Genomic DNA, 23351 nt, shown 5'->3' on the forward strand with positions numbered 1-23351 from the left:
AAAATGAAGACAAGCAAACTTATCCTCATCATTAAAAAAAAATGGGGGGTTGCACTTTTTTAAAAATTTAAAAAAAAATTAGGGGTGGGGGTTAACTAGGTTGACTTATTTATTTAATGGAGGTACTAGGGACTGAACCCAGGACCTCATGTATGGTAAGCAAGACTCTACCACTGAGCTCTCCCACCTCTCCCACCTTCCCACGATCATTTTTTTTTATTTTTTACATTTTTATTGATTCATAATCATTTTACAGTGTTGTGTCAAATTCCAGTGTTCAGTACCCACGATCATTTTTAAATGTACAGAAGTATCAAATTAATATGTTCTGTACCAGGAACTAACGCAGTGATACAAGTCAGTTATACTTCAAAAATAAACTCACAGAAAAAGAGATCGTATTTCTGGCTACCAGAAGTGTGGGAGTGGGGAGGAGTTAGATGCAGGTAGTCAAATGGTACAAGATAACTTTAAAGTATTAGGGAACTAGGGATGTAATATATAACATGATAATTAACACTGCTGAATGTTATTATGTTAAATTTCAAGAATAAATCCTAAGAGTTCTCATCACAAGGGAAAAAATTTATTTCTTTAATGTTGTGTCTATAAGATGATGGACATTCACTAAACTTACTGGGGTTAGTAATTTCATGATGTAAGGAAGTCAAACCATTATGTTGTACACCTTAAACTTATACACTGCTGTATGTCAATTACACTTCAATAAAGAGGGAAGGAAAAAAAAGGACCCACTGGGCAGAAACAGTCTAATTCCTTATTTAGCAGAAAAGCTTCTCTATATACATGAGCCTATTTAGGATCCTCTGAAAAACTTAGGACTTACCCTTCCAAAAGGCTCAAAGATCCCCCGAAGCATATCTTCAGTTATGTTAAAATGTAACGAGCCCACATAAAGCCTCATAGGTCCAGCACTTCCCTTTTGTAGATTGTTTGCCATTGCTGCAGCTCTGTTCTTCTCGGCCTACAAGTTAGATAAACCAAAATGCACATCACACACATCCATTTGGTACGAATAAAAATCATTCTGAACAAAGCAGTAAATCCTATTTACATTTCAGGTCTGCTTAATGACAAATGATGTCAAATTTTGCTAAGTGTAAGTCATACATAATAAAAGGACAAATATTGTATGATTCTGCTTACATGTGACTACGATTATAATGGCACTGAATGGTTCAAACGCCAAATTTTGAAATAAAAATTTTAGATTTTACTAAATATATGACATTTTCCCTGAATAAAAAAATTTTGGATTAAGTTTTAAAAGCATGCAAAACTCATATACAAAGCAATTACACAATGCATTTCATAAATGTGATATGCCAGTAAGATCATTTCCTAGAATTGTTAAATACATTCATTATTCATTAAAATCAATGAACTCTAATGATCACTGTTACTCAATGTATAGTATATTAAACAGCTGCCTGTCTTAAAAGGATTTATGTCAGTATAAATCAAACCAAATAAATCATTCAATTCAGCTGTTATTTTTCTCATACCAAGGCCTCCTCAAAGGAAACAGCTCTCAATTTACATTATACCACGAGCTCCTTTTGTTACAACAAACTGGAGTACAAGAGGTTAAAGTTAAATGAATCCAAAACCTCATTTATGACTTTGATGCATCTCAACCTTTTGCCAGGCCAATCAATGTAGTTAGTTTGTCCTCCTCCATCATAGGAATGAGTTGAGCAATGATCCCTCCCAGTCTGTTTTCTAACAATTATTTTCTTGTTGCTTACATGAAATTAAGTCATAAATACCCAGTATTATATACTCCTAAAACATTAAGTAGGACCCATCATCACCTTTGAGATGATAGGACTTAGTAAATAATTTGACCATAGTTTTTAGAGCTATTTAGCAATAAAACCAGAATTTCACTTCAGATTTGGTTACAAATCTTGTACATATAAAATTATGTAACCTGGATGAAGTAACCAGATTATTTAGGAGTTATGTAGTATTTACTTCAGTGGTTTGAAAAGCAATCAACAAGACCATTATATCTTGTATTGCTCAAAAATATTCCTTAAACCCTAGTCTCTCCATTTTAAAAGTTGAGTTATCAAGTAGTAACAGAAATCAATTTTGTTTTTTCTCAGTACAAATAAGTACTGGTGAAAAATCCTAAAAATGCTTTCATATTATATACTCATTAGAGTAATACACCCCAATTTTCTCACACTTAAATGAACTTAAATATTAATGCTAGTTTCATTTTTCCAAAAGCAACAATTATTGTGGAGCATCAGCAAGGAGAAATTAAATCATAATTTGGATTATCTTAAAAGATATTCTCAAAATTAGTTTGAAACACCTCACCTTCAAGAAATGCTAGAGCTGACAGCTATTCAAACTACTCTTAACATTATAAAATTTTACACAAGTGTGTATTTTAAAACTGTAAAAATATTAAATTTCTTAAACATGTCAAAATCATTCCATTTGAAATATAGGAAAGGGAAAACATGTTCTTAGATGCTTTTATCCCCCAAATGTCATCACAAACCAGTAAAATTCTAGATCAAGTTCTCAAAGTCTTCTGCGTGAGATAGATATGTCCAAGTTACATTAAAATCGAATGGAATAGTATTGAAAATACATATTTATCTAAGAAATCAGGACAAAGCTGTCTTTTTTCTAAAGCTATCCTGAGAACACCGACTCAGGATAATATGCGGTGACTACGTAAAGCACAAGCACTACAGTTCACTAACAGCAGGATTCTAGCACTATGAATGATCCAATTCTTAATCAAGGAAAACGTTACCTGTGATGCCTGTACAATGATTGGCACTCCTAAAACACGCTGGCCAGTTAATCCTATTGCTAGAGGCACTGAGCTAACATCAACAAACTCCACATAAGCAATTCCTTTAGAACGTCTTGAATTTCTGTCAGAAATCATCCTCACATCTCGAACCTAAAAAGAAAACACATGCTTAACACAAGGTTCTGTTTGTGCAACCATCAACAATAGGAACAATTCCAAGAGACAAGAGGGGTGTTAATGATAATAGTATAACAAGCCATTAAAAAAAATGTTTACATAGGTAAACTTGTAAGCCCAATTCATTTACCAACATTGACCAATTCCAACACTATTAAACTTCCAAATGAGGCAAGAGAGAAATAGTATCAAAAATAAATTCCCGTGGAAGGCTGTAGCTCAGTGGTAAGTGTGTACTTAGCATGCACAAGGTCCTAGGTTCAATCCCCAGTACCTCCCATCAATCAATCCACCTAATTACACCCCCCTAAATTCCTTAACTAAATTCCAATAAAGCAAAAAATTTGTTATTTAGATGTTTTCTCATTTTGTTGGTTATACTGAAAATTGTCACACTGAGAATTATTAAAATATTTGTAATTTCTAACTTATGTTAAATTTCTTATATATTTATAAGAAATATAAATTATATACATTTCTAAGTATATGGACTATTATATATTTATATGTTTCTCCCTAAATAGGCTACGATTACCTTTCCTACTGTAGAGAAAAACTCTTCCAAATCCCTCGGGCGAATTCTTGCTGCCAGCTGCATGCAGAAAACAGTCCTTGCATCTCTTTCCTCAGGAGTTAGGTTATCAATAGGTTCCCTAACAGGAGTGAAGAACGTAGAATTAACTTTATTATTTTAAAGTTAACGTTTAACATACATTTTCAGTAAACAGAATAAACTTTACCGATGTTAGTTTGTCATTATTCCCCAGCCCATTTTTCACTACAAAATGTCCATAAAGTAATTCAACATGACCCAATTCCTTCAACAGGATGACAGTTACTTCTGATATTATCTACATTATTAGGACCAAAGTCCATTGGCCTCTCAGTCTTATATGGTACTTTCTCCAAGGTAAAAGCCAATCAAAAGCCTGAGAATTTAATGACAGTCAGAAGTAATAACCCCTGACTAGCCACAAATGTCGGATTGGTCCAAAATTAGTGGAAAGGATGACTCCCTACAGGGAAATCATAAAGTGAGATTGTTTTATAATCACAAATGATAAACTGGAAAGTAAAACCCCAAATGACAAAAACTACTGGGCTCTTAAGAACTGAGATAGATATAGGGAATAGTGAGGGAGTTGTTCATTAGAATCAGATCAGTCTAAGATTCTAAAAGTTCAGTGTCTGAAAAAATGTTTCTTTTTTTTTGAAAAAATGTTTCTTGATGGTTATAGAACACAGAGTAACAATCAGCAAATCAAAAATGAAAAACAGATTATCTAGACAAATAGTGGGATTCAATTTACTCATTTTTACCAACAGATGTAGTATACTTTTCAATTTAGAGGAAGCTAAATGCCCAAATAAGTGAGAAAAATAAAAGAACAGAATAGATTAAATTTAATTTCATGGATTTCAAAGAAAAGTAAGTGTCTAAAACACCATTATCTGTTACAATATCACTAAGGTTAATGTTCTAAGTGAATCCTTAAAAATGTAGGCATAAACATGCTCTTTCTTAACCATGTTCTGGACAGTCTCAAAATTACCTCTGAAATACTATGCCTACAAACTCAGGTACATCCCCTTGAGAAATCAGCAGTAATTTTAAACCTATTACTGTAAAACAGAGGTACAAAGCTAGACTAGATCCAGAGACTGAGAACTAAAAGAGGATTTTCTTATGAGAGAAAACTAAACATTAGAAGAGTGAAAACCTCAGTATCTGTTACTAAGAGAGCTTTTAAAATTAAGGCTTTCATCAAATCTTAGAATTACAACGTATCAGATAGTAAGATAAAAGGTTCCTTTTAAGGGAACCCTTTAAGAAAGTAGTAAAGAACAATGCTACTACGTAACAAAATGTTCCTTGAACCAAAATGGTAGAATGGACAAATAAGTCTTATGTTTAAGAGGAAAATACCTCACAAAAACATTCAAGAATATAATAGTATTTGACACAACATTGTAAAATGATTATAAATCAATAAAAAATGTTAAAAAAAGTCTCCAAAGCAAGACCCCAAAGTATCAAACTTTTCCCTACAACCTAACTATACATCACAGAACAAACCTCAAGAAGACTTATAGGAGTACAAAAAAAAAAAAAAAAAAAGACTGTAATAGTACAACTTATGAACAAGTCAATTCAGTTAAGACTTTGGAAATTAAACACTTTTCTCAAGTAAGGGAACAAAATAATAAAACTCATGATTATTTCAACTAGTTTCCCACAAGAAGTTATTTCAATAATTCAAAGTTTATTGATTCCAAAGTTAAGTGAGTAAAGTCTCAAGTTTTCTATAGCTGTCATTAAAAAATTTCTTTAGTATAAAATGTAAATAAACGCATATGTAGCATCTACATGTTAAAATTAGATAATTACTGCACTACTTTCTTATATGCAAGTTATTGAAAACTTAAGAAATTCACATTAACAGCACTGTAACTGCAAAATTCAAGATTTTATGTGATCCCAATTAATAAATGTCATTAACTTTAGCAGTAGCATAAATTGTAAAAACTTTATAAAAGCTAAAAACTCCAAAGAAAAGAAATAGACAACAGATACCTCACAGGACTCTTGTCTTTTCTGAATGGACTTTTGCTTCGGGAACGTCGTCTGCTGCAAAGTTAAAAAGTTTCAAAAGTTACCCAAAAAAGTACACCACATTAGTTCCTTGAAAAACAATTTAAACAATTCAGAAGTATGTTTAAAAACCTTAATTTGATGCTATGAGGCAACCCAATCTTTCCTCGGATGGCACTGTTAAATTTTGGTCCGGAGCTAAAAAGGAAACACAAAATTACACTAGTTACAGGGTTAGGGTCTTGCTAAGATCGCGTTCATGCGCTCTCCAGCAAGTTTAACATTGTTTTTAGGCTGCTTGTTTTCCACCTCAATTATGAAGAGGAAATAGACTTTTTCTTGTCTTATCTGTATCCCAGGCAAACTGCTCTTATAGTTATCCATCCTGGACCACTGAGAGTTGCCAAGACCAAAGGTTACAGCCTCAAAATTTTCAATATTCTGGTAATATTCAATTTTCATTCTAGTTCTTTTAGAATACATATTTATGAATATATTCCTGAGGTTTGGGGTGGGGGGGAACCGCACACATACAAAGTGAAAATTATCCTGAACTTCCCTCACACCAGAAGTAACTATAACAATACTGTGTGTATCTTTGCAGATTCTTCCTCAGGAATATACGTGTTTACAAATATGCACGTATATAATATTCATGTTTTCTTGAGGAACTTCTTTTAAAAACTAAGGGACTAAATTTTTACATAAAGGAACTCAGACTTTTCCATTAACATTAAATCTTAAGAGACTGCATTAGCATATTCAGCATGTCATACATTTCAGTTCTTTGTGACAAAACAGTCCATAGTAAAGATGTGAAGGAAGTTCATCAATTCTTCAGAAAGTTCTTTTTTGAGGATTTGACATATTAAAGGAATGTTTTCAAAAAAGATCACAAAAGTAACTTTAAAAAAAAGCTTTATTCTACAGTCTAAAAAAATTCTGAAAAGGCCCAGTAATTTATGGGTCTTTTATTTTTAAAGACCAAACTAACTTAAAAGGACAGGTCAGATGTCCCTCAGTGCTCATCCTGCTGTCCTTTACCAGAAGGGTAGCAAAATGAAAGTATCTGGTGGTCTTCGCTCAACATTTGGATTTGTTTTCAGACTCTACATGTACCTATAACATCATGTGGTTCCAAGTAAAATTGTATTAAATGGGTCCTTTGTAATAATAATAATAATATGATGGTGATGATGATGCAACAGTAAGTAGTAACGATAAAGAATACACATTTACTGTATAAAAAAAGAATCGATAAAACTATTTTCTTTCCTCTTTAATTATAAAAGTCTCAGTTACCACCTTGGGTAGTTTAAAATATCACCTGAAATCAAACATAAGAACCAAATCATTTTTAAGTCAGACCAGGACCACAGGCTGACTTCAAGTATTCGTCACTCATCAGAGGTAATAGTATTTAGAATTTATTAAAGTAATCCTTTTCCCCAAATTTAATTCATTCTAGTAGAAAAGAATGCAGTAACTTTTGATTAATTAGACAAAAGCAAGTATTTTCTAATTAAGCACTCACAATTACAGTAACATTGTGGTCCTTTATAAACTGTTAAAAACATAATGAAATAACCATCTAGGAGGACCTTAGAGAACAAGGAATGGAATCCTTTTTATTGAAGAGCTAGATCAGGACTCAAAGTGTTACTAACTATCAGCTTTAAATAATACCAAAACATTTCATCAACAGCAGTAAGTATTGTGGGTGCTTTAACTTACATTCCCTTCTCATTCAAGACTCAATAGCTTATCTGTCAGTGGTTACCCCCTTTTTAAAAGAGGAAACTAAAGCTTAAGAGTGTTTAACTTTAATCAAGTACTTAACCAACTGAAAGAGCCAAGGCTCTTATTCAGGTAAGATTCCTGTCTTTGAATTTAATCTTAAACCATTAAAGTTTTAAAGTTAAAGCTGTTAATTTTAATATATCCCAGTTTACAACAGCATATTATATTAACAGGAAAAGAACATTATAAAGTACTAGGGACTGTTAGATTCAATCCCCGCTTAAAGAGTTGTAAGTAGGCTTTCCCCAAGTCATTAATGTAAATTAGCTTTTAAAAAATGACTGCAATGAAACATTTCCAACTTGTTTAAATAACCACACCTGAATTTCCATAGTGACTTAACCATCGAAGCACTTTTGGTGCATTTTTACTATTAAAAAATCTTAAATACAAAGATGTGTGATGAGTCCCAAAATAATCAAGAACCATACTCTAAATTCACAACTGGTCTGTCATTTCAGCTGATAACAGCCACACAGACAAGATTTGTTAACTGATTACGTATTTGACTAATTATACACAGCTGTAATTTGTATCCATCTGAGCTTTAAAATTTCAAATAATTTATGCACAGTAAAGAATACTGTAATAGTTCACACACCCTTAAGCTTTCACATATTTGGCATTACAGTATCAAATCTTTTCTCAAAAGCACTTTAGTGCTTTAGCCTAGTTTGGATTGGCATACAGTTAGTATTTTTAGATAGAATTAACAGAAAGTGCTCTGTATGCCCAGTAAAATGAATGTTATGTATTTGTCCACACACTGTATTTCTACTGGACTTTTCAATGCCAATATCTTTATTTAATACTTTCAAACTAATCATATTGAAAAATAAAATCCTACAATTCAAATCAACTCAGGTTACAGTGCTACCTGGATACCCACAGAAATCTCTCAAACCAGTATCATCATAATTAGTTACATACTAAGGACTTCTGTAGCGGCCTCTGAATCTCCGATCTCGACTTCTTGAACGACTCCGTCTCCTTTCTTTGCTTCTACTTCGCTTCCTTTCTCGGCTTTTGCTCTTTTTCCTTTCTCTGTCTCTACTTCGCTTCCGTTCCTTACTTTTGCTTCTTTTTCGTTCATGACTACGACTTCTGCTCTTGCTTTTTTTCCTCCTGAGAAGAAAAATGTCACGATTATCTTGCTGGTTTAAAAATCTGCCAAAACATATTTCCTTTTATGGTCAAAAGTTTATCTTTTTTTTATAAATTTACTTTGCTATTTTTACTATCATACAATGATACATAATCATACTTATGGAAAAATAATTCCTAGGTAAGGTAAGTAACACCCCACCTTTGCCGTCTATCTCTGAAAATCAGCAGTTGACAATGAATCATTTGAGAGGACTAAAATGTACAACGACCTTTCTTGAGAGTCAGCTACAGCTTTAAGAAGGAAAGGACTCACTGGTAGGCATAGATCAAAACCTAAACTTTTAAATAGAAGTTTGACCATCATATAACTGGTCAACAAGTATTACTATAATCCACAAGAGACAGTAATAAAATCAAAGTTATAATAAAATATTTTTTGAAAATATTAGTGCTGGGTCAATATATAAAAATTCTCATTAAATACACTAAGTTCTCTTAAGCTAATTTTGACCCAACTTGCACGTATGAGTATTTTATCTCAAAGGGCCATACAAGCATCACTATTTTGGTTTTCATTGGCAAAATTACAATGACAAAGGACAATAAAACAAATACAGTAAAATGCATTCAGACACTCCTAGACTTTAATGTGACCATTTCAGAAACTTTCTTTTTAATGTTATGAGTTCACCAGAAAAACGAAGTATGCCATTTTTATGCCAGTTTATACAAGCCTGCAGGGTACAATAAAAACAAGAATCAACACTTTTATAAATCTTTATAAAAAACCTCAAGCTCTGAAAGGTAAAAAAGCCAGTCAGTCACATCTTTCTGTTCATTTCTGTATTCTTCACAGCGTACCACCCATTCATTTTATAATTAAATCTTACGATCTGTACCTCTGTCATCACCCAAATTTTAGAGGTGCCTTCAGATATTTCAATATAAATTGAAAGACATTTCAATATAAACTTATCCACTAAAATGTCATTTTGTAGTGGCAAAGATTAGTAAACATTTTGACAACTCTACATCATTTGGAAATTTAAGTAACTGTTCAGCCCTTATCAAAACAAAGTTAGCACAAGAGCAACTGAAGTCTGCCTCAGAGAACCTGTAAGCAGGTCATCTTAGAGTGCATTGAAAATAGAAAATGAAGACACCCACCTTCTGGAATCTTGAAACCCACACTCCAATCACAAGGAGATGTAGAGCTTTCCAAGGAGGCAGAAACTTTGTCTAAAATTTCAAGATAATCCACCTGACTGTCAGAAATGTATATGCTAGGTAGCACATGACAGAAAATTAGGCTACACTCATTACTTATATGGAAGTCATCAAAGCAATGCCCAGAAGGGCAACAGGTAACATTCCAACTATGTTGCATAAAAAAACCTGACACTACCTTTTAGACTAAAGAATTCTGTGAGATAGCTATAATCAAAAGTCCTAAGTATTATCAATCAGGGGACAAAGTAAAAATTAACTCCATCCCCCAGAAAAAGGACAGACAAGTAAGTTTTGCACTGCTCACAGATGGCCCATTGCAGAGAGGTAGCCAACCTCCCAATTTACCTCTTTTTAGGCCCAAAACTTACTCCATCAAAGGAAAGGACTCGAAAATTGGAGAGGTAATTTCAACTTAAGGTCTTCCTAGGACTGAGTCCCCACCCACATCTGAAGGCAACCCCAGACAGGTAAAAAGACAGCAACATACTAAGACATTCAGAAATATAATCCTCTTCATAAAAGCCCAGACAAAAATTTAAGGGTGCAAGAAAGCAGTATACTTCTCATAACAAAATGAAGATTCAAAGAACATTTATTAGGTTAACTAAGAAGGTTATCAAAATCCACACTAATAGTCAAATCCTGTTACAACTTAAAAGGGACTTTCCAAAGTCTTTAGTGGCAGTGGAATTTTGTACTGAACATCATTGAAGTAAATGGTCCACTGGGCTGGGCCTTTGGACTTTTTGGTTATATGGCCTCTGCTGTAAAGGTGTTTTGCTATAACTGGATTTGACCTCTTCCATGTAAGAAGATCTAAATTTTAAATGCAAAGTACTCTGGAAAATAAGAAAAAAAATAGAAAAGTCATTTATTCCAAAATTTATAGATAATCCACACCACAGTAGCCAATATATTTCAACTGTGTCATTTAATGTTTTTTTAGCCTTTTTTGAGTAATTCCTAAAGAGCTTAACTGAATGGATGCTGGTTTAGACTTTGCAAAACTGTTATACTAACATGTAACGTTCCCATGAAGGCAAGCTCAGGTACTTAAAAAGGTGTACTTTGATGTCTTGCCAAGCTCAGGGGTACAGCTCTTCAGTAAGAAGGCTAATAAGATAAACTAACTTGTGTTATTATTAAACTTAGTTCCTTTTACTATTACCTGAATATGATTGAGTGTATGTATTTAGAATTACTATTTTTTAAAAGAAAACCTTTGCTAGTCAGTCAACTCTCAATTTCTCAGAACACACATTTTCGTACTGCTTTAAAACTACACCCCAACACTCAATGGCTTTTAGAAAACAATGAAGTTTTCAGATGAAAAATGCAACATGGCACCTTCCTTTGATTAAGAGACTTTATACTAAAGACTAGAGCACAGAATATTTTGCATGTTTTATAATATATCACTAAGTAGAAAAACTTTCTTCTAGACAACTTTCAAATTAATTTGAAAGATTAATTCCCTTCAGGAAAAAAGTGGGTGAATAGTTCCTGACTGAGCAAAGGAGCCATTTATTTAATCAGCTTTAACTGAGAATGAAAAGTCCGACAAATAATTTGTACATTTAAAAAGATACTAGATGACAGCTGAAGTTTTGAAAAGGTTCTTCTCTTAAACAAAGAATCCTATGGGCCAATTAAAGAAAATCGCCCATTCTTCTATTTAGTCCCATAAGACTCTTTACATTAGACATATAAAAGCCACTAAGCACCAGTCATTGAAAGTATGATGCTGATTTTCCTTTTAAAAGCTTGATAGTCTTAATGAGCTTAGATGCAGGATGAAAGCAAGTATGAACTGGAGATGGTGTTAGTAGCAAGGAATGACATCTAAGAATGGTACAACAAAGAAGGCATGAGCCCAATAGTTCGTGTCCTTACTCTTTTGGCACTAAGGGTGAGATCTTTATCCACCTACTAGGTCTGATACCTAGAGACTGGGTAATTTCATTTTATATGGATACCCTTTCCTAGGTTTTCTTTCAATCACAGAATTACAAATCAGAACCATTAATTAGGAAACTTACTTTGTTAAAAGGTCTAAAACCAGAGGACATTAAACCATGCAACGATTGGTTGACTGCCTCAAACCATAACAATTCAAGACTATACCCAACCCAATATCCACAAAGTGCTATGATTAGTGAAACTTAAGACTTCCACCCAAGTAGAAAAAATGTAGGTCATGTCCCACAAACTGTATCATTTTGATCCATTACTACATTATTTTAGGGATATTATAAGAGTAAACCTGAACAATCTGGTCTGACAATCTTCACTGTCATAAATTTCTCACTTTAAGAAATCGTATTAACCTACCTAACATAGTTGTTGTGAGGATACTGAAGTAGTATATTAATAAGCATTTTCAGCTCTTAAAAGAGCCCAAAAGAACCAAGTCACTTATTTTACCATCATTTTTCATTGTGTATTATGGGGTCATGAACATGACAAATGTTTGAATATGACATCCCAAAAAAAGGCTATTAAAACAGCTTAATGCTTGTAATATAGACCCATGATATTAAGAATTTTAGAGCTGAATGAAGAATCCAAGAATTAACAGGATCCAATCCTATAAAATGGATATGTTTATACTGTTACTTAGACTTATTGTATACTGTTTTCTATATTACTCTCTAGCACTGAGATCCTGTTAAGGGTTACTATTTAACCCAAGTAACTCGCATAAATATTCATAGTTTTTTTAAACTTTATTCTGACTATTAAGGCTATCAGAGTTTAAAATGCTTAAGAAAATGAGAGCCATGTAAGAGGAACATTAAGAAGTACTTAAATGTTATAACATTACTACAAAACGAGCTTTTAAAGCAGCAAAGAGTATAAATAATTCACAGCTCTGACTCCAGCAATTTAGAGCAAACAATTCTTTTCCATAGCCTGATTATTATCTTCTTCCTAACCCATCCTCAGTGGATATAATAGTTTTACTGATAACATCACTAAAAAATATTAAGCCAAAGTTAATAAATTTAAGACAGAAGACAAGCTCTAATTCAACAACTCTTATCCAGGTTGTCATGGACGGACTTGGAGGGAAAGGTGTCCAAAAGTTTCCTGAAATCTAGGGAAAGAGTCCATAGTTTTACATCCTCAAATAGCATCTCATTCCCAAAGGTAAAGAACCATTTTTCTAAAAAAGACAAAGAAAAGCTTCAGGAGAGAACCTTAGGTTTATGCTTTAGCCACAGGAATACAACTTAGGATCTCAATCACATAAAGCTCCCCCCAACCCAGATCCCTTCTTGAAACTTACTTTTTGCTACGTTCTTCATGGCCGTTAGCACTGCTCAACTTGTTCTCATCCTAAGCAGGGTTGATAGAAGAACATCATGAGGACGAAGTGGTAACATTTCAAGTTGTCAAAGGGTAAAGGGAACAGGAATAAGAAAATACAAAACAATTTTAAAACTAATTACTTATTTATAGTTTAACATGGAAGGCTATAAAAAAATTTAGATGGGTATATGTTTAACCACTTTCTTGCTTACAATTAAGTCATCAAGATACAAAAGTAAAAATGCATATTAACATGTTAAACTTTATTTTCTCATATAGTTAGATATAAAGTTATCCAGATTTACAGTGTTGAAGTGGTTAAATAGAATTTCTATAAAACATGAATGAAGTCCTGTTTTGAGTTTTACTCCATGTGCTATGGCCCATTTGGTCAGTACCATGGCTCTATTTCTGCCTAAGCCCCAAGTGGCCATGCTAGCAGCCAGCCACTATCGATTTCCTGTGACCGATGCCATTCCTGAGATCTTCGCCCATTTCCGTTGGAGGGTTGGGACTGTAAGAGCTTGATGCCACCTCTGTCACACATCTCGCCCTGAAGCAAACAGGGATTCACACTGCTTTAGTAATGTTGACTCCCAAGAACCCAAGAAAGTCAATTAATAATCCACCAGTCCAGCCTAAACATTTCCTACTTCCATACCTGTTTCCATGGAATTACATCCATGTTAAACTAAGACACAGAATCTTAACATTAAAATAGAAAGCAGCTCTTCAAGAGTCTAAGCATTACAAAACTACATACACTATTCACAGCTTTTAAGAATTCATCCAAATTGGTACCACATGGTCGAGCTATACACTCCAAAACAAATGTATTATTTTAAAAGGTTTAGCGCAATGTTTATTTTAAAAGTTTGATCACATCAGTTATAGGAGTAAAAGTGCTAACTCACAAAGCTAGTTTGCGACATCAGAGATAATGCATGCACACTGCTATTTTCACCACCAACTGGTGAAAGAATGAAAAGACACTTTACTTTTACTGTGATACTGAAAAGGGTCAAAACCTATTATTAGCCAAAATAACTCCTTTGTCATTTTTAGTGTGAAATATTATGGCAGGGACTAATGAAAAGTAAAACAATATGGAGAACATTAAAATAGTCACCAAGTGACTCTAAGTTGTGATACTGCCTCTGTTGCTTTAAGAAATTTTTTTCTATTCAGGGATCCAAGAATTTTAATAACTTTTTAACTGAGCAGCAGATCATCACCTGCCTGTTTTAATATTTACTATCACCAGTCTTATACATAGGATAAATTTTAAATCTCACCCATTTCTTCTTGTAAGACTTGTCTTATTTAGAGATTTGCTTGCCACAGACTGGTTATGCTTTGTTATTCTTGGACCCCTGCTGTTTTCCCAAACCACTACATTCACCTTTTTGCTATACCAAACTGGAGCTGGTAATTCTTAGTTGAGTCATTTTACCTAGGGGACCACGGTACAGCGATAAGTCACTCAATTACTACCTTATGATTGACAGTTCACACTGGAATCAAAGGTGAATTCATGGGAGTAGAGGTGAGATATCGTTAGGCAAGTCTACAAAGAGAGATAGATGGGCATTTATTCATCACGCTGAAGTGAAACTACTGCACAATATTATTACATCAATAGCATATATTTACTTTTGTAAGTTACATGTAATGCATCTCTGATAAGATAAATCAAGAGGGCTCCGGGGAGGTTAGTTTACATTTCAGCAGTAGTTTCGTGAATAATGCTAAATTAAGAAATATATACACCTCACTGACATGTTTTTTCTCACCTTCTTGTAAGGAGCCTCAAGCATTGCTTCAATATCAATATCGTCTGCCATTTTCTCTAAACGCCTAGATAAAAAATAAGAATAACTCAGTAAACACGTTTAAACTCTGCTAATTTTCCTTCTTATCCGACGTACTCCGAAATTTAACCCCACAAAACGACTAACGTGGAACGACGCACTTAAGCAGGCTTGATCACTGAGTCTGAAATGTCCTCAAGACAGAAGACACTAAAGTAGATTAAATATCCGATTTTTCAAAAGCCTGCAGTGGCTCAAAAAAACAGAAGCCGAGAGAGCCTCGAGCAAAAAGCGCCTCTTTCCGCGCAAAACCCGCGCTGCCATTTTAGGGGCAAAGGGAAACTCCCTCAGTAGGGAGGGGTTGTGTGCCATGGCAGCGTTCGGCTGGCGCCATGTTGGGAGGTCGCGGCCGGCCCAGGCCTCGAAGGGACAGGTCGCCATCTGCCCGAGGCCTCTATGGAGTCCTTGCCGCCCCAAAAACCTGAAATTTACCCAACCGGAAAAGAAGGGCGCGGTCGCCGAAATGGGGCCGATTTCTCCTGCCTGCCCCACAACCCCGCCGCTTAAAACCACCTAAGGAGTGCCCCTCAACCAAGAAAAGAACCCAACCTCTCAAAAGCTCTGACAATACGCAAGCCTGAGACACCTCCTTACCTGTGCGGGCTTTCGGGGCCCTGCGGTGCTTGTATTCGGAACGAGGGGGGGCTGCTGCTGCCGCCGCTGTTGCTACTGTTAAGCCGCTAGGCCCAGGCCGCGGTACCGCCCAGCCCGAATTTCGGGCTCCGAGGGCGGATAGGCCCGAGCGAATCTAAAAGAAACAATGGGATTAGAGGAGCCCGCGCGGGAGTTCAGGACGGCGGCTTCGGCAGCTCAGGATCCACCCCTGCGACAGCGTCGGCAAGCTCTCTGAAATGGCGGCCGCTGCTTCCCCGTACTCACATTCACCAACACACATACACACACAAACACACGGGGCCTCACAGAGCCCTCAGCACGGGCTCTCGCGAGAAGCTGCCTCTAGTTCCAGTCCGGAGAGGCCGAAACATCGCGAGATCTAAGCATAGCCCCAGCGACCATGGCCCAATCTCGCGCAATGATTGCGCCACAGATAATCCCATCCCCCACGCAGAGAGGCGCCTTTGACTACCCCCCACCAGAAGACGTCTACATCTCGCGAGACTGCGCAAATTGCTAGCGCAAAGGCGGTTGGTAAACTTCATGTCAATCTTTTCGAAAACTCAACGCTGAGTGGAGCTTGGTGGTCGCCACCTCCTCGTGGCGCCTCCTCTGAGCTATCTGAAGGTTTCTCGCTCAGAGCTGATGGTTTCTCCCCTCCCCCGGGCCTCCCACCCAGATGTCTGTCAAGGTCGCCATAAAGCTACCTAGTCCATACGGCGGTAGAATAAAATGAAAACGGTTGTATGTATATAATCCGTCCGGAGTGAAGACGAAGCGAGAAGCATGTAAGAGGGAAGGCGAAAAGAGACGTACAAGGCTGGGGACTAAGGGTGTGAAATAAAAATTAGATTTTCTGGCCTTTTGGAGCCAATGGACTAGGCACTGCGTCGACTGTTAAGCTTCAAAACACCTTTGAAGTACTGGAGAACGGCAAAGAGAAGGTGGAAAAACAAATTGCTCCCCTTGGCAGTGGATCAGTTTTATGCCCCCCCAAATTGACAGCCTGGCCTTGTGTCGGGGTTGCTATTGTTTCTTTAGAAATGTCCCCCATTCCCTTGGGGCTTGGCTCCGCCCCTTAAGGCTCCCAGATGCCTGGCAGTTAGGGTATACGTTCACTACTTGTTCTTTGATCTGCCCAGTGAAAAAGAACGGGGGGCGCAGGTGGGTGGGAGAGAGAGGGAGCTGAGAGGTCATTAATTATAAGGCTTTTCCCTCTAAGATAAAAATGTTTGAAAAAATTAGATAACTTACAAGCAAAAAATCTTGAAGAAAATCCAGAAATCTGTTAACAGCTTAATGATTGAAGGCCAAGATTTGAAATGAGTTCGTGTAACTGCTCCAACACTGTGTGACCTTGGACAAGTAAATTAACCTCTCAGTCTATTTATTTCTTCCTGTGAAAAAAAGGCCAATATAATTACTAGGCTACAATTCTTGATACTGACCTACGCCAATAATGCTTACTAGTTAATTCTCAGCATTTAGCCGGATTCCCAGCCAGGTGGACACTCAATAAATGAAAGAATGAAGGCCTAATAGGAGTAGAGTGAGGATTAAATGAGATGATATATGAAAAATGCCTGGCGTATATTTAATCCTCAAAAAAGTTAACATCTTTTATTGTTAAACAAAATTATTTAGAGGCAATGTAGGTATACAGAGGCTTTCAATTTCGAGTTAACTTTCCACGCACGTGTTTCTTCTCGAGGGTTAATCGATTTTGCATAGTTATTCCCTTCTTTTCCTGAAAATTCAAATCCTCTTCTTATTTTTTAAGTGTTGAAAATCATCACATTATATTGAAGTGCAATATGTCAGAAAAGACAAGCTAACCATTGCCTTCTCTTTTCCCCTGTAACTCCAGTGTTGTGACTTGTGAACTGTGCAAATATTAAAGCATAGGTGGTGGCCTCTTCTACTTTGTTTGGGAACATGACAGGACAGAATTTGACCTTAAACCTCCAGGCTTCTTATTTAAGAAGAGAAAGATTTTAAGCTCTAAGTCACTTCATTATTGAATATCGCTTGAATTGTTTTCTGTTCAAGGACTATCAGAGTGACTCTGACAATTTAGCACACAATCCAGAAACACCAGCTGGAAAACTCAGTCTCTAAAACAGATTTATTTTTTATATTTAAAAGAAAATATTACAAGCGTAATATGCTTTTCATTCACTTTGCAAAACTTCTGTCTGTCTGGCTCATGGGCTCATTCCCCTATGATCATTTTGTTCTCAAGTCATTTGCAGCAAAAGGTCATTGAGTTATATCATCACCACCACCAAGAATATTCTACCTTAAAACTTATAGAAAGGAGTCCACAGTATAAGTAAGAGCTTGGGATAAAGGAGGTAACAGATATTATGCTTAGAGAATTTAGTTGAAAATTAAATATATTTTGCCAGTGTGGGTTTTTTGATGTCCATGTATATCTTTTATGTAAAGGAAATGCTATTTTTCATACTAGCATTTTATTTTTTTTAAATTGAAGTACAGTCAGTTACAGTGTGTCAATTTCTGGTGTACAACACAATGTCCTAGTCACACATATACACACATATATTTGTTTTCATATTCTTTTTCATCAAAGGTTATTACAAGATGTTGAACATAGTTCCCTGTGCTATACAGCAGAAACTTTTTTTTAATCTGTTTTTATATATGGTGGCTAACATTTGTAAATCTCAAACTCCCAAAGGTATCCTTTCCCACCACCTTTCCCTGGTAACCATAAGATTGTTTACTATGTCTGCCAGCCTGTTTCTGTTTTGCAGATGAGTTCATAGTATCCTCTTTCTTTCTTTTCTTTCTTTTCTTTCTTTCTTTCTTTCTTTCTTTCTTTCTTTCTTTCTTTCTTTCTTTCTTTCTTTCTTTCTTTCTTTTCTTTTTCTTTCTTTCTTTCTTTCTTTTAGATTCCACATATGAGTGATATCATATGCTATTTTTCTTTCTCTTTCTGGCTTACTTCACTTAGAATGACAATCTCTAGGTCCACCCATGTTGCTGCAAATGGTATTTTTATTATTTTTTATGGCTGAGTAGTATTCCATTGCATAAATATAGCACAACTTCTTTATCCAGTCATCCATTGATGGACATTTAGGTTGCTTCCATGTCTTGGCTATTGTATATAGTGCTGCTGTGAACATAGGGGTGCATGTATCTTTTCAAATTAGAGTTCCCTCTGGATATATACCCAGAAGTGGGATTGCTGGATCATATAGTAAGTTTATTTTTAGTTTTTTGAAGAATCTCCATACTATTTTCCGTAATGGCTGCACCAAACTACATTACCACCAGCAGTGTAAGAGGGTTCCCTCTTCTCCACAGCCTCTCCAGCATTTATCTTTCATGGACTTTTGAATGATAGCCATTCTGACTGGTGTGAGGTGACACTTCATTATAGTTTTGATTAGCATTTCTCTGATAATTCATACTTGCATTTTAAAAATTACTATTCAAATTATAAAGTAAGTGCATTTTAATCCAGTTTTCCTTAAGACTTTCAGACTGACTTACAAAATTTGTTTTATTTAGAGATCTAACTAAAATTTTAGAATCACCTTCATTAAATTCAAGTTAAACAGGCACGAGTTCCTGTGTTCAATCCCCAGTACCTCCATTAAAAAAAAACAAGAAACTGCAATTTGAACAGAATAAACTCCCTTCAAAAAAAATCAGTCCCATTTATGTTAGACAAGTTTTCTCAAATTTAGTATGCTTTTATCAATTTCGCATGATGTATTTAAAACTCCCAAGTACATATATAATTCTTCTAAATCTAAAAAATTAAAATCACAAATATAGTGAGTTTTAAAATTTCTTAAAATATTCTGATGTAGTCTCTTACACCTTTCAATTAAAATCACAAATTTCAAGTGAATTACTCAATCACATTTTTTACTAGAATTTCTAGTATGCCAAATTCCCTTGAACATTAAAATAAATACAGCTTATACAAAGTATTCTTAGTCATAATATGAAAGTTTTAAGACTTTAAATTTTAACCTCCCTGTGTAAAAAGACTCTCAAGCAGAAGTGTCTCAAAAAGCTTGAGATTAACATTCCAAGAGAATTCCAATTCTGTCTCAGAGAACTAAGATTCCTGATGTGCCAGAGTTTCTGACTTGGACCAAAGATAGTTTACCTGACAAATTCTAGCAATTCTTGAGCTACTGAGAGCACAGTGAGGTTTTTTTTTCTAAATCACTATAACAATGAGAAACTCAATAACGTTTCATACTGATTGAGTTAATTTTGCCACCTGTATGACTTTTGTCTGATTTGAGTGGATCAAATTATCATCCTCCACCCTCCCCACCCTCTGACTTCCCTTGTCCCCTTGATTCTTTTTTGTCTGTCTAATCAATCTACTTAAAGATTGGTTTTTGCATTCATTTCAAATACTTGGTTTCTAGTGGTCATAATGTCATAATGTCAAGGGTGTTGCAGTGACAACTCCAAAATGAATTTGCATAAATTTGTGAATGCTTAGTACTTACGAGGTGTTTCAGCATACATCATTAGCCACTTATTTGAGGTTGACATCAAGGGATATAACTTTTCTTGGGATCACTGTCAAAGAATCTTGTTGCTCAAACTCAAGATACAGTTTCTTGAAATCCTGTGTGAATGAGATAAGGAAGCAACAACTGATGTTTTTATCAGTTTAATCTTTGGTTGAAAAAAGTAGACTGAAACTCTCCATAGTTAAAGCAGTTAAGAAAATTAAGGGGCATTCATGAATAAGTTGATAATATAGCCCATCTGTCCATCCCATGAGCAAAAGGATTGCCCAAAACACTATTTTAGATTGAAAATAAAAATGAAAAAATGCAATAAACTGCAACTTAAAATTTAGAACACTCTTTTAAAGAGTCTTGACTGAGTATAGCTGATTTACAATATTATATTAGTTCCAAGTGTAAACACATTGATTCAAAATTGTTATGGATTATATTCCATTTGTAGTTATTATAAAATATTGGCCATATTCCCTGTGCTGTGCAATATATCCTTGTAGCTTATTTGTTTTATACATAGCAGTTTATACTTCTTACTACCCTACCCCTATTCTGCCCCTCCCCTCTTCTTTTAAAAGTGTGCCATTTACTGATTCACTCAGTAAGTGTTATTTAGTACCTTCTGAATTTTTGGCACTCCAGGGACAGTTTGTGAGTACCAAATAAATTAACACAGTCTCTTTGCTTCAAGAGCTTCCAGTTTAGAGAACACTTTAAGGAACAAAAATTATGTTTGAGACTGTTTTGTATTAAGATTTTTACAGACACTCAATGCCTTGACCTTCATAAAATTAATAATAGCATATTTATATAGCACTTCACAGTTTATAAACCATTTTATATACATTATCCCATTTATTCCTCTAAATCTTATTTGTTTACTTGAATGAAATAAACTGATGGAATCAAACTATGATGGAAGTGATCGCAGAATCTTCTGCAAAAAACTCATTGCTGTAGATCATCAGGACAGTTAAGGAGTTGTTTTGTTTAACATTTTAGTATGAAAATTATCAAACAGAGAGTTTAAGAGAGTAAAATATATGTCTATCAAATTTAACATTTTTTGGTATTTGTTTTACCACATATCTAGTTATCTACCTATCCCTCTTTCCATCCATCTATCCAGCTCAATTTTTTAATGTTTTTTAAAGTTGCAGGCATCAGTACACATCATACCTAAACTCTTCAGTATTGCATATTCTTAACTAGAGTTTAGTAGTTGTTCACACATCTTTTTTTAAAATGAGATAAAGTTTACATACAGTAAAATGCACAAATCTTAATTATACCAATATATGAGTTTGACAAATGCATGCAAATTGAGTAATATTAATTTTATTTAAAGTGAAGGAGTGTGGAAGCAAGCTTAGAGGGCCAGTGAAGGCAATATATTTTATTCCAAAATATCCTGATTTGACAACCAGAGAAATGGATAAAACATTGCAAATTAGGAGGCAGAGTATAGTTTAAAAACATCTGCTAACAAAAGCAAAAAGAAATGCAATCAAAAATAACATTGCAAAAGATTTAGAATTTAAGCAAATCTAGCAATGGAGAGGAAGATCCTGCTGACAAGGCATCACAAGATGGAGATACACTTTGAAAATCATGGATGAAAAACAAAAGAAGCATCAACCCACAGTGATTTTGAATCAAAAACAGGTGATTCTCTGATATGAGTGAATGACAATGAATAACCCAGAAAGACAACGTCTCTGAAAGGATGTATCTAATAAACTCCTTTTGGGGAGGAAGGAGGAGCTGGGGAAAAAAAAAGGTCCATAAGAATCATTTTCTGGAGGAGACCCAAAGAGACATGACTTGCACAAACATCTCTAAATAACCAAGTCCTAACTCAATACAGAAGTGAAGTGTCAGAGTTGGAATAAGTGCAGAATGTACATGACTAGTATGCAGTGGTTGTAAAAGAAACAAGATTTTGATAATGTGGAGAAAGTGGAACCCTCAGATATGACTTGTGTGAATGTAAAATGGTACAACTGTTGTGGAAAATTCTGGCAGTTCCTCCAAAAGTTAAGTATAGAATTACCATATGACCCAAGGATTCTACTCCTAGGTCGAATTACACAGCAGAATTGAAAGCATGTTTTTCAAACAAACACCTGTACACAAATGTTCATAGCAGTACTAGTCATAATAGCCAAAAATGAACACAACCCCATTGTTCATCGCAGGATAAATATATAAACTGAAGTGGTATATCCATAAAATAGAGTATTATTCAACCATAAAAGGACTGAAGGACTGATACATGCTACAAAGTAAATGAACTTCAAAAGCATTATGCTAAGTGAAAGAAGCCAGACGCAAAAGGTCACATATCACATAATTACATTTATATAAAACATTCAGAATAGGTAAGTCCATAGAGACAGCAATCTGCTGGTTTCCAAGGGTAGAGGGGACAGAGGAATGGGGAGTGACTACTTAATGAGTATGAGATTTCCTTTTGAGGTGATTAAAACGTTTTGGAACTAGATAGTGATGCTGGTTGCAAAACATATGAATGTAGGAAATGCCCAAAATAAGACATTTTAGCAGGGCTAACTTTTTTTTAATCTTACATGAATTTTACCTCAATTAAAAAAGAAAAAAGATAGAAAGAAACAAGATCATCTCAGGACTTCCAGAATCTAGAGCAAGATGCTGCAAGGTGATAAATGAAAAGTCCCCCAAATCCCTGCTTTCTAGTACACTTTACATCTCATGTTTCCCTATTTTCAGGATATTTAAATTATTTTGTAAATAGATATGTACTGAATTTCTACTCTGTGGCACTCACTAAACTAGGCACTGGGAGAACAAACAATGGAGTGCAAAAGCTGTCATGGTCCCTGTCTCCCTGAACCTTACAATCTAGTTGGAGGAGGCAGGCTTTGCTCAAAAGATCATAACAATAAATGAAGATGTACAACTGTGACAAGGGCTACAAGAGAAGTTTATGGTGTTATGAAAGTATATAGAAGGGAAATTTAGTGTGAGGAAGAGCAGTTAACAGGTGAAGAACATTCTAGTCAAGTAATAGAATCTTGAAAAAAGGCCTTGTAGCGAAAGAAAGCATGGTGTCTTTAAGGAGCTGGCAGAAGGCCATGTCGCTGCAGCAAAGAAGCTTTTCAAAGATCCAGACCATATAAAGCTGCCTTCTTTTTTTCCCTTTCAATTTTATTGAGATATAACAGACACACACACTGTATAAGTTTAAGGTGTACAACATAGTGATTTGACTTAAACATACATTGTGAAATGATTCCCACCATAAATTTAGTAAACATCTATCATCTCATATAGATACA

At 35.1% G+C, this 23351-nt stretch overlaps 1 protein-coding gene across 7 annotated transcripts in view; it reads right to left on the minus strand.

Annotated features, from left to right (window-relative positions):
* Positions 1-15983, minus strand: part of RBM39 (RNA binding motif protein 39) — a 28057-nt gene extending 12074 nt beyond the window's left edge. For 2 of the 7 annotated variants that reach the window (XM_006202585.4, XM_006202583.4), the window contains exons 1-9: positions 15488-15983; positions 14816-14879; positions 13000-13049; positions 8304-8498; positions 5706-5771; positions 5556-5609; positions 3516-3633; positions 2801-2953; positions 848-985 (exon numbers count right to left, since the gene is read on the minus strand). In XM_006202585.4, the coding sequence (XP_006202647.1) occupies positions 848-985; positions 2801-2953; positions 3516-3633; positions 5556-5609; positions 5706-5771; positions 8304-8498; positions 13000-13049; positions 14816-14866 (825 nt within the window). In that variant the 5' untranslated portion in view covers positions 14867-14879; positions 15488-15983. Of the gene's footprint in view, positions 1-847; positions 986-2800; positions 2954-3515; positions 3634-5555; positions 5610-5705; positions 5772-8303; positions 8499-9643; positions 9720-12999; positions 13050-14516; positions 14590-14815; positions 14880-15487 lie in introns of those variants that run through there. The other 5 variants (XM_006202588.4, XM_006202586.4, XM_072944135.1 and 2 more) reach the window with 4 other exon arrangements.
* Between the last annotated feature and the right edge of the window lie 7368 nt (positions 15984-23351).

This window comes from Vicugna pacos, chromosome 19, assembly GCF_048564905.1.
Source record: "Vicugna pacos chromosome 19, VicPac4, whole genome shotgun sequence".
Classification (NCBI taxonomy): domain Eukaryota; kingdom Metazoa; phylum Chordata; class Mammalia; order Artiodactyla; family Camelidae; genus Vicugna; species Vicugna pacos.